The sequence below is a fragment of the Thermobia domestica genome, chromosome 7, assembly GCF_964235325.1.
Source record: "Thermobia domestica chromosome 7, izTheDome1.hap1.1, whole genome shotgun sequence".
NCBI lineage: Eukaryota > Metazoa > Arthropoda > Insecta > Zygentoma > Lepismatidae > Thermobia > Thermobia domestica.
Window position 1 is genome coordinate 302293937 of NC_137460.1, and position 12447 is coordinate 302306383.

The 12447-nt window shown below is 36.1% G+C and overlaps 1 protein-coding gene across 10 annotated transcripts in view; it reads left to right on the forward strand.

Annotated features, from left to right (window-relative positions):
- Wnk (Wnk kinase) overlaps nucleotides 1–12447 on the forward strand; it is a 297369-nt gene that overhangs the window by 246631 nt on the left and 38291 nt on the right. For all 10 annotated transcript variants that reach the window (XM_081766830.1, XM_081766829.1, XM_081766833.1 and 7 more), the window contains 3 exons: nucleotides 3826–3927; nucleotides 6285–6654; nucleotides 9934–10211. In XM_081766830.1, the coding sequence (XP_081622956.1) occupies nucleotides 3826–3927; nucleotides 6285–6654; nucleotides 9934–10211 (750 nt within the window). The remainder of the gene's footprint in view (nucleotides 1–3825; nucleotides 3928–6284; nucleotides 6655–9933; nucleotides 10212–12447) is intronic.

The following is a 12447-nucleotide window of genomic DNA, read 5'->3' on the forward strand; positions in this document are numbered from 1 at the left end:
TTTTTGATATTTGGAAAATGAAATTTCTTAACATATACCAAAAATGTTCGATACAGATAGCTATGTATAAGTTACGGTATTTCCGGTAGAAGTTTTGTTTTCCGTTATCTAGTTCTGGAATGTTCTACTCTCACTGATTCATCAGTTATTCACGTTCATTAATTATCCTCTAATGCTTAGTTCACGTTTCCTTAACGAACTGGGCAAATAATCCTCTAATGCTTAGTTGCACCAATCGAGAATTAAAATCGGATAACATAATCCGTTGATTACCTTTGGATAAGAACTATTAGAGAGAGAGGATTAACTTAACTACCAATAATCGGAAGTTGCATAAAACTATGACGTTTACGGCATTACGTCATGCAATATCATACATTTGATTGGCTAAAATGTGCGTGTAACAACTGAAAACTGATTTGTACAGCATGAGGCAACTCTTATTATTAGATATGGAAAGAAAGCGAGCAAAGAACTTCACTCCTCGGGAAGGCGAATATCTCCTAATGCTTGTGAACAAGTGCAAACATATCCTTGAAGGAATAAAAAAGTAGTATCAAGTACTGAAAAGGAAGCTGCACTTCTGAATATATTTTAGAACATATAGGGACGCATAGTTTAGTTTTATGGATAAATAAGATGGCATTGGAGATCTGGGTTAGTTTTTGGACGGGAGCTCATGTGATTCGAATCCCACGTTGAGCTGTAAGTCCATGTCTCATATAGCCTTGCTGCTGAATAGGAACCTAAACTCAAAATCAAATATAAACAAATATGGGTAATGCATTATATCTAGACTCCAGATATTGAAGGTAGAAAGAAAAAGAATCTGTTTTAACAGGTCACACTTCTTTATCGCCTTTCAAGCGACATTTTCAAACGAAGGTGGGTTTGACAGGAACATCTCTTTTTTTCTTACGTAATGTTTGGTAACAAACTACGCTAAGCTTCACACAAATACTATCTTGTCTTAGACCCAACATTCGGCTCTTGCACTCAAATGTAGGGTAGAGTAGTGAAAAGCAGAGAAAATAAGTGTAGCGTATGGTAGAGTAAGATAGAGTAGTGTTGGTTAACTTAGTTTACGTTAGGTTAATGCTCTGCGATCTCAGTCTTTCAGTTGTTCGATGTTCACATACCGCAGTTTACGCACCTCTTCTTTATTATTCCGCAGAGTCCATCGTCCCTCATATTGTCTTGTCATTGACTTCGTTATGTTGTGACGTTCGTAAACCCGCATCAAGTTGACTTGTCATCAAAGGCTCCTTAGCATATACCTACCATTGTGTTACTCTCGTGACATGCCTTCCCCCATTACTGCTCTCAACATGGCGTTATTTCAACTGAAACAAAACAATAACTAACCGTTAATATTAATAATAGCATAATATTATTAGTAATAATATAATAAATCCCGGATCTTGTTGACAAGTCAACTTTTCTCTGTTACGCATAGAACAAGGCAAGTTCAAATAGAAACGTTATCCGTCAACTCAAGATTCTAAAAGTATATTTTTTAAGGATCAACTTTTGGTCACTTATGGTCTATTTAGTCTTTTTCTTCTACATAAGGAAATCTTAAAATAAACACTGTTTACGGATTTGAAAAATACGAAGTTATCTCTTTTCCTGCTTCCTCATTATTGGGATGGAAAACGGCATTCCTAAAAAAAAGCTAATGAACACTAAGCTGTAGCTGGTTGACGAGGGATGGTGGTTGGTAGATGGCCAAACAGATGGTTTTGGGTTGTTGACCATAAAGGATGTGAATAACTAAAAATAGTTTAGAAGACATATAAAGATTTTAAACAGTGTTTTTTAATTATTATTATTATTATTCGTGTATACAGTGTACCCTTGCGAACTTCTATTCTTTAAGTGTGCTCCTAGTGAATTGACGCTTTCAGTACGTACAGTGCCATACAATGGACTGATCAATAGCCTGCAACTAACTGACACAAAACTTTTGAAAATGATTGAGAAATGGTAATTAAAATCCGGTAGATATTTAAAAAATGTCAGAGTTTAATTAAATAAACGTTTTTTAAAAAAACGCAAGTTTCAAGATCAATTTTTGTGGATTTTAGGGTCATTTTACAGGAATTTCAGTATCATTTTATAGGTAAGTTTTTAAGAAAATTATAAGTCAAGATCCGGGCCCTGATGATAATAATAATGTATAAATAAAAGTAAAGTCATGAACAAAACACAATAATAATAATAATAATAATAATAATAATAATAATAATAAATAATAATAATAATAATAATAATAATAATAATAATAATAATAATAATAATAATAATAATAATGAAGACATTAACTAAAACAGTAACTATGTAAAGAGACTTCTGGCCTACGCTGTAGTAACCGTACGCCATTGAATCTTGGCAAAAATAAAGTCTAGACCATATATTTTTTGCCCTTTGGTACAGATACGTGTGCTCTGGGTCGCACTAGGTGCGCCCAAATAGATTACCGGATTGTCATGTTCGTAAATTTCCGGAGTATGCCCCAAATCCCTTGCGAAGTTTGAATCTCGGAGGCATGTGGTGTGATTACACGAAAACCTTATTCATTCCAAAGGGAATGATGTACGAACTCTGAATATAAGGCAATTCGGGTGCGAGCTGCAAGCAACTTCTTTAGAGAAAGTAGTACAATAGTTATTTCGCCTGATTATAAAAGGGTTCACTACAGGAATGAAATTGTGATAATTCGGAAGCCGTTCGAATAAACTCTTCTGCAAAACAGGTTTTATATTTTTCTACGATCTGTAGAACCAGATTTTTGAAACACGGTAAAAGTGAGGAAAGGAGGTGCAAAATGAAGGGGGTTATAAGTTGAAACCCTCTTAAATTAAAAACATAATTAAACTTAAGACTAATGGTAGCAGTTGGGATGTTGATAGAGTTGGGGCTGTTGATCGAAGTTGACGAAGCGCTAGGCAACTTCTTCGTGGGTGTCTCTGTCAAAGTGCTACCAAAGACCAAAAACGATCCATCCCGTGTCCAAGATAAGACGTAAAAGATCAAGATCGTGCTTTCTCAGTTGCCTTTGATCCGACTGTCCCTCTGACGTCATGAGCGGAGAGACTGAAGAAACGCCCACATGAAACCTACGTCACACGGAGATGATGATTTGCGCCAAATTGACACAGACAGTCCTTATTTCCTCCTTACAGCAACCATTAGTTCCTCATCGCTGCGGTAAAAGGCAAGTAAACGATCGTAGTGGACAATGTCTGGGTAATGACATATGACTGCGAGAGCCAGTAAGATAAAATTCATTGACAAAGCGACTGATCTCATCATAAATAGAATTAAAAGTGGCGAATGTGAGACATGTTAAAGCGGAAGATGAGGATAGGGGTAAAGGAATGGGAAACTGCTATCACAGTTTTATTACAAAAGCTTTACAAGAACAAGGATTTCCTTGTAGACAGCAAAACAAGTAGGAAATAATCGTATTCCTTAGAAGTTAAAACATAGAAGTTCGCGACGTCCGGACGAATGGCCAATGCCATTAAACATCCAGGTGATGAACTCCAACTTAAAAATACAGAAGGCTCCTTGGCTCTCGGTTGTTGGACAACTGTTTCCAAAAATTATTAAAGCTGAGTAAGTCCCAAAATCATATCTTGTTACATTTTAATTTTTTATATTCCAGTTTCGAAAACGGAAGGTAATCAAGTAATTAATTACTTAGAGAAACGCTATATGCAGTTCATTTCTCTATCTTTCTCCGTGTGTGTGTGTATGGATCTGTAAATTTGAGTATCAGTTATACATAGGAGATGTTTATCGTACATATATTTTTTCCAGGAACTATCAAAAATCCACACAGGGTATCGACGCGATATAGGGCCAGTTCTAATACAACCACCAGCTGTCGGTCAAACAATCAATGCATCTGCCCCTGCTCAGGTGAGTACTTAAAAACATAACTATAACACTTTTTTTTTATTCTCCTGTGATTTTCTTTTTCGTCTGAATTTGTATATGCATGTTGATAGGTGAATAGTAAACAGACTGAAGAAGAATCTCTTTGTCATTTCTACGGACAATATTCTAAAACGTAACAGTTAAAGTGAATAATTTCAGTATGTTAGTTCTCCTTATTCTCTGTACGTGTCATATATCCTCGATGCTGAAAACAGACGCTACACTCTAATCCAACTTTTCTTTTAAAAAGATGATAATGTTATTGCATTTAAGGAATATAAAGCTGCCAAAATGAAGTAATTTCAGGGTTCCCCTCATTCTGGAAAATCAGGGAATGTCAGGGAAATTGAAACAAGTCAGGGAAATCGAGCATTTTGCGTAAAATGTCATGGAGAGTCAGGGAATATAAATGTGCAAGACAATTCATGAAGTGTGAATTTTGTTTCTTCAAAACTCACAGCAGATTGTGAACCATTTTAAAGGAAATTCCAGAGTCTTGAGCCATTTGTTTGTTTCCTGTACTCAGAACTTTATCTCTCTTAAGGAATCTAATGAGACGTGTCAAACAAAGCATTATGAAACTTGCTGACAGTGCAGTGAAGCTTTTTGCTTCGGATTTCACTGCAAATGAAAATTTACTAGATATAAGAAAGGTGGACATTGATTTTAAGACAGAAAAACTACTGAAAGAACTGAAAGCATAAGATAAAGGTAAACTAGCTTTCAGGCTTGACTGTCGAAACTTTTTGCTGGACACAATCAAGAAGATTGTGAAAAGGAGCCCCCTGAAGTACAAACTAGTACGTGCTCTGTCAGCTTTGGACCCCAGGCTACAAGAAAACAATCCAGAACTTGCTCAGACTAGGATGAAACGCATCCTACAAACTCAGCATGAGCACAACAGAATATCTAATTCTATACCTGAGAAAGCAAAATATCAGTTTGTCTTTCTGTACTGAAATCCAGGGGACTCTTGCAGTTGACTTCAAAGAATACGAAGAGAAGATGGCCAGCATCAGGTTAGATGACTTCTTTACAAAAGTAATGTCCAAGAAACAAGAATATTCCGATTTGCGGCATGTTGTAAAAATATATTTAATTTTACCCCACGGCAGTACTTCAGTGGAGGGTGGGTTCTCAGTCAATATGACACTTATTGTAGAAAACCAAATCGAAGATCTCTGGTAGCACAGAGGCGTGTGTATGATGCAATTATGTACTATGGAGCTGTGGAATGTGTTCCTATTGATCGAAAAATGCTTCGCTCAGCTCGGAGATGCTATGATAAATACCTTAAACAGAAACGAATTTAACGTGCAGTGGAAAGTAAAATCAAAGGTGAAAGAAGAAAACTAAGTCCTGAAGTAAAGAAATTGAAAGAAACAAATGAAATAGTGTTACAAACAAGAACAAGACACTTTCATAGAACAAATTTAGGAAGTGAAAACAAAACCAAATTATGTTTAAAAATGTAAATGTGAGGATTAACTTGTCTCAGAGTTGGTAATATTAGGACTGATAGTATTATGCTCAGGGAGAGTTGGCAATATATTCTTAACCGTTTTTATTGTTAAAAAAAAAAAAAAAAAAAAAAAAAAAAAAAAAAAAAAAAATCTGCAATGCAAGGTATGTTACTCTATCATACATATATTATTATAAACTTACATGTGAAATTTTGTGTAAATAACAATTACTCATGTTGAATATAACAGATATGTAAATGGTAATTAAAGGTGTGTGTGTTGGATGGTTATGGAGATGGAGGAGGCCGTTAAAAAAGTGTATGATAGAACTTACCCCATATCTTCCCATTTATATTCAAGAATTTATGTCAGGGAAAACAATACGGAAATCGATCTTTACTTTTTTTTTTGTGGGAACCCTGAATTTGGTTTGATTTCACTTTCAGTTTAGCGTCCCTTTCAGGAGCAAGGCTATATGAAACTTCAACCTACAACCTAACGTGGAATCCGAACCACATAATCTTTCGCCGGGAATCGAACCCAGGTTTCCCAAGCCAAACGCGGATATGCTAACCGCTTAGCCACGAGAGAGATCAAAATGAAGTAATATAAACTATTGTAACCATTAGTAAATGAACAAAATTAAATGTTTCAAATTGTCTTTCTGTAAGTGTGTTACTGTCGGTTAAAAGTATCCTTTCCGTATCTTAGCTTTCCAGTCAATTATCAAGTAACATTTTCTCTTCTGATTTAAAGAAATAATTGAAAACTATAGTTATACAAGTAGTTGAATCCTTTTGATAAGTAGTACATAATAATAGCTTAGCTTTCCATGTTCAAATGACCTTACGAATCATTTTGTTCGTTTCTTGTTAGACAATCCCTCAACCCGTAGCGCCCATCATAACAGCTCTCCACCCTCTGCCAGTGGTGGGAGCGAACGGAATCCAGATCTCTCCTGAGAACAGTGCTGCAGCCGCTGCCACCACGCACACTTCACCGTTGGAGTTGTCTGGAATCCAGCCGATCGCAGCCAGCATCGTCTCTCCTACGTCTGGCAGTGTCAACAATACTCCTGTCACCCTCCAGGACGAGGGTTGCGGGGAGGATGGTAGAGTGTTCGGTGGGGAGTTGGACGAATCTCAGCCGGAGAAGACTGACCCAAAGAAGGAAGAGGAATCACCGAGAGTAAGGAAGATCTCCAGGTTTCAAGTCAGTGTGGTTACAGAAGACCCTGGCACTCCAGGTAAACTTTTCTGATTGTTGTATGTGTGTTAAAAAAAAAAGATAAAAATAGAACTTATTTTTATGTAACTTAAGCTTTGCTAACGTTAAGTATTATTAACTTAAATCATTATTAAGGAAACTATTGTTTCGATGGTTTGCCATTTGAAATTTTCTTCAACACACTATATATGATTCGTCCAGTTCCAAAACGACTCTCGTCCACTTACAGAAAATCCCTGAAACCCGAGAAAAAACTGTAGGAACGATGCGTTTTGTAAAACTGGAAATATTTGAAGATGTTCAGGTTTTTCACATAAACACACTAAGATATTCCCAGTTCTACAAAACATGCAGATACATTTTCTAAAGTTTTCTGCGATTTTCTGTAAATGGACAAAAGCCGTTTTATAACTGGATGATTCATTATATAATGCTTTGGCTAACGAGATTTTTGACTCGCAAGCTAAGGGTAACGTGCTTTTATATATGCGAGATCATGGTCACGGGATACGGACAAAATCTCGCGGCCGAAACATCGCCGCCCAAAATCTCGCCGGGCCAAAACCTCGCCACCCAAAACATCGCGTGGGCAAAACCTCGCCGCGAATGAAACTTTTCTTTAAAATTTACCCAATGAGTTTCTTAATATGCAATTCCACATTACAAATAATAATAATAAGAAGAAGAAGAAGAAGATATAAAACATCGTGTGCGTGGGCTTTCTCGGGTTATTCCCGTTTCCTCCCCTTTCTTTATTCGATCATATCCTTCATCCTGGTCATCTACGTCTCCTTTAATCTACAGGACATAATCAAGGGACGTCGTAAAAACTCATATATTATTTTATACTTTCATAAATATTATTAGATTTTTGCTAAAATTTTAAGTTTTTGAATGTTCTAAAGTTCACGAAACTAACCCCGTTAGTTGTTATTACTTTCCTTATGCAGACTTTCTTTCCCTATAACAAGTTTAAAAACATTCTGTCGCCCTACGTTCACACTGAAATCCTCTAATACAGAAATATAATTTTCATATGGTATCGGCGGGACTTGGTCAAATACCCGTGATACTTCTTCTGAAACAGCGTCTTTTATACCGTCATCCTTATCATCTGTTGGAACATTTACATTTTGGTCAGGCGAGATTTTGGATATGGCGATATTTTGGGGCGCGAGGTTTTGGAAGACGTGGTTTTGGCAAGGCGAGGTTTTGGCCCCGCGAGATTTTAGCCCGCGACGTTTTGGGCGGCGAGGTTTTGGCCAGACGGGGTTTTGGGCCGCGAGGTTTTGTACCCAAACCCATGATCACACTAGATTTTGTTCATAAATATAGTGTTGATTTGACAGTAAAAGAGGAAATATCAATGGAATCGACTGATGTAAAGCTCTTTATTGAATGAGGGTTATGCAGTTAATTGCATAACAATAATAAAAAGCCTCATACCATTGAATTAAATTTCTCTTTTGCTGGAATATGTATCCACTCAGTAATATCCTGCAAGAGTTGCCTTCGAATCATGTGATCTTCTGTGTTTGCTGTTGAATCGACATAGTTAACGTGAAAATTATGCCTACTCATCCGCTTGTACTGTAGAGACTAATCTGCTGCATCGCTTTTAAACTCGTTTGTGGTAGTTTATTTAAAACAAGAATAATTAGTCTATTAGGAAGCTCCGAAAAATTATGATCTGTAGCATGTTCAAAACTGCAACAACAAAGCAATTTCAAATCCTTATAGCAGAAAAGTTGAAATCGAACTCATGTTAAATTTGATTTTCGTTGTCAAATCCATGTAACTAAAATAATATTAAAAATTAATTTCGTGTTAAGATCAGCTTTCAGTTCATATATACAATTTTTTCCGTTCTTTTTGGTGTGGACCTAATGGTAAATATACTTGTAACCCTAATCTTCTCATTGAATTTTTAAATTCTTATTCGTTTTATATTGAAAACCGGAGTTGAAGCGTGAAAGGAAAAATAAACTGAAAAATCTTGTAATTTTAAATTGTGTTTGCATAAATATCCAGTTTTTTTAATTAATTAATTATGACAAAAAAATACTTACTTCATTTTAGGTAAGGAGTAGTAATTAAAAACTGAATATTCCTTTTTTTAAAAATCTAAACATGTCAGTAAATATTTCAGAAATAAAGAAAAGCAAATATTTTGATAGTTTTACTTTATAAAAATTAAATGTATAAAAATGTGAATGTTAGATTTCTTTAGAAAATAGTTCGAAAAAGCTCTTTAGACGAGATACCAAGACTGTTCCAATCTAATCTAAGCATTGTTTTATTGACATTTCACTGCCACTGTATTAATTTGTTCAGTTTTCAAAGGTTTGTGCAAATGCCTCAAGTTTTGTTTTCCTTTTTTGAATTTTATACGTTTCTTAAAATCTGCTCTGTAACCTGTTACATTACATTAAATACAAAGTGATAAATATTTTTACGTTTCGGGATTGTTAGCTCTGGAATGTGAAAAAAAAATCTATCAGTTTAACGTCCCACGATTAGTCTATACCCTTTAGACTAAGGGAGACGATGATTAAGGCAAGTGAATGATGGAAGAATTGGTGGAATGAGAAAGTGGGAGGAAACTGGAGTATCCCGAGAAAATCTACGGACACGATGTTAGTCACCATGAACTTACTTGGACGGGGATCGAACCAAGGACCCCATGCATTAAAGGTAAGCGCTCTACCACTGAACCGCTGTGGTCCCTTAGAAATGTTGAAGTATGTATTACAACAAGAATTTTAACAATGATTCTAAAAAATGGATCAAAAAGATTGCGATCTTGGCCAATAATTAGTTTTTGGATCAGGGCCAACACAATTTTTGAACGGCACCTAAAATCGAGTTTTCGTTTATTTTTTATTTTTATTTATTTATTTATATATTTATTTTAATTTACAGGATAAGCACATCATACTGAATTAAATGATAGTTTGGATAGGGATCTTTTGATTCAAAAAGTGGTTGAAGCGGAAGTTTCTTCAACACCGTTGATAATGGCGAAGGCTGAACCTTTGAAACTATACGGCTATTTATAAGATACGAGATATCTTGTTTATTTTTGAATTGTCATTGATCTCGTTAAGCAAATGGAAACAGTATTACTGAAGTAGTATACCGTAAATTAAAAGTATTAATCAGTCGACTCGAAAAACTTCGCTTACACGCAATTTTTCCTTATTTTATATGTTACGTTGAAACAGCAATATACTATAATTGGTGGTGAATAAGACTGGAAGATATAATTTCCTTACCTGTATGTTAATGTTTTTTGTAGTGAAAACTGAGAACGAGCCAACGAGCAGGATGGCAATGCGCAGGGGCCGCTTTAGCGTGGTGACGCATCCCGACGAAGGAGAGGAGCGCGAGAGAGAGAACAACATCCTCACCAACGACAGCAACTCTGTTCAGGTGCTTCACATGAGCAGAGAGGAATACTTCAACAGCGCTCAATCAACAAGTGTTTTCTCCAATGCCTCGTTGCAGAGTCGACAATTCCTGTGTACAGAGCCTTCGGATTTAGGTCTCCCGTCCTCCTCCAGAGGGAAGAGTCAGGTATGGGTACTTAACTATGATTGTAGTCGTCTATTGTCTTCTGTTGCTTTCTTACTTTTAAGCACGATTTTCTCCTTCCCTTTTGCTTCGCCTGCACTATTATTTGATGTTTCTTTTAAACTATTGATTCAGTTATTTGTTTGACATAACTAGAAATGTTTATATAAGTAAAAGAAACAATCGGACCGCTTTAGTAGCCCCTTTACCAATTAACATTAACCTAAAGTCACGTGAGTATGCTGGAAAATCTCGCGTAAGAGAACGACAGGTGTGTTGCCATCTGTAAGTGCTTCCCGTTGCTTCAAATATGCGAATGATAAATTACCTCATACAGACCGAGAGAACGAAATCCAACTTTTCTGGTAGCCAAAGCGGTTAAAACAACGCTCAGTTAGTGCAATTTTCAAGAGCTATAAAATCAAAAGTAAAGCCTAGTGAAATAAATTAGAGAACGAGGACTGCCCCAAGAAAAAGAAACGTTTGTGTGTGTGTAACGTAAACTAAACGAGATTTATGGTACCGTTTACTATTTCTCAACTTATTCGCCATATGTGATATCAGTTTTTTTTGTATTGTCAGCGCTAATGTATTCAAAGCGTGTTTGAGTTCACTAGCCATGAAAAGCGTTTTCCACACACAATTTTTCCTACTTTCAGATCAAGTGGAAATCAAAAATCTCATCACATTCCGCTCCTCACAATTGGCAGGATTCTAAATTTTGACTCGTATGTTAAACAACTCATTCAATAGCGTTCATGTTCACGTCTTTACCGTCTCGCCGCTTGGCTCAAACTGAGGGGTCGTAGATGGAATATGTATGCTGTAATGCTTCAGTGCAACGTATTTTCATTCTGGGAAGCATTTTACCACTGCTGATGAATTTCAAGACGCTGTCGTACATGGTTCAATACATTGGCGCCAACAGAGTAGAAAGAGTGGTATCCCACTGTGATAAATACATGAATGTTTTGACAAATATGTTGGGAAATATAGTAAAGATTGTAGCTTCTGTACCATGAATATTCTGCACATATATTTGTCGTTTGTTTTACTCTAAAACGATCCTTTTCTGTGAGTGACTCTTGTAATTTGTAGTGAAGATACTATGGATGGAAATGGGATGAGTAAGTTGCAGCATTGGAAAAGGGCAGATCGATTGAATGGTCATCCAGTGGCTGAGACAGGTGAGAAATTTTCACCACCAGTGGAGGAATTGATTCTAAACAACTGTAAAATCCAATCTTTCTCTGCTTTAAAAAAAAGAAAAAAAAAAGTGAGTTCTTGCTAAGAGCTAGTACTTATGAAATTCCTTCTGGGACATTAGTTTATATGCTTGTCGTTGTCAAAGTCAGTCCATTCTCCTAATACGGGTGAAAGAAATTTTAAATTAGTCGTTTGTAACGCTTGTCGACCACTGTAAGATTATATATAATACTAACAGAATACCCGTTTTTCGCACGGAGAGAATATGTTTCACTTTGGACATAAAGGGCTGAATTATGATTTAAACGGCATCGGAAGTGTCACTGTTCGTCTCAGCGACCACAAAAACTGTGGATTCGACACTAATATCGGTCATTTTCAATCATTTTTATATATCGGCCCCTCCTCATCCCCTAAGTTGCATCGTCAAAGTAAAATGATAAAAAAAAAAAAAAAAAATTCCAGGCTCGAACCTCATCTATGTGGCAAATTTAGTCGAGATCGGTCGGGTGGTTCAAGAGTTATTAAGTCACTTTCATTTTTATTTATATAGATTAAGTATGCGTGCCTATTTTAACTTCATCTTGTAGAATATCATATTTAGTAAGATTTATTAGACGAACTATCTCAGATTGCAGTTTTCTGCTTCCAGTATTTCATGAAATCTAAAAGGTTTGGGCTGTAGTGATCGCCACATATCAGGGAGTTCTCTGAGGTCTACCTTACAGAAAATTATTAGTTAAACGTCACAACAATTAAGACATTGTGAAAATTTTACAATATCAGGTAGTCTAAAAAGTATTGAGCCTTTTGGGTATGAGATGACATTAATGTTCCAAATCTCAGAGTATATGGGTCGCAGCAGGTCAAGCCTAACGTCATTTGACAATTGAAGCAATTAGATGTACATGAAGTATTGGAATTCTTATGATCAGACGTAAGATAATTGTACCATAAAGATGAGTGAAAGTTCCGCAAACTGCGGTACATTTTACAATTTTATTTCGTTAAAGACGCAAATATTACGCAGGCC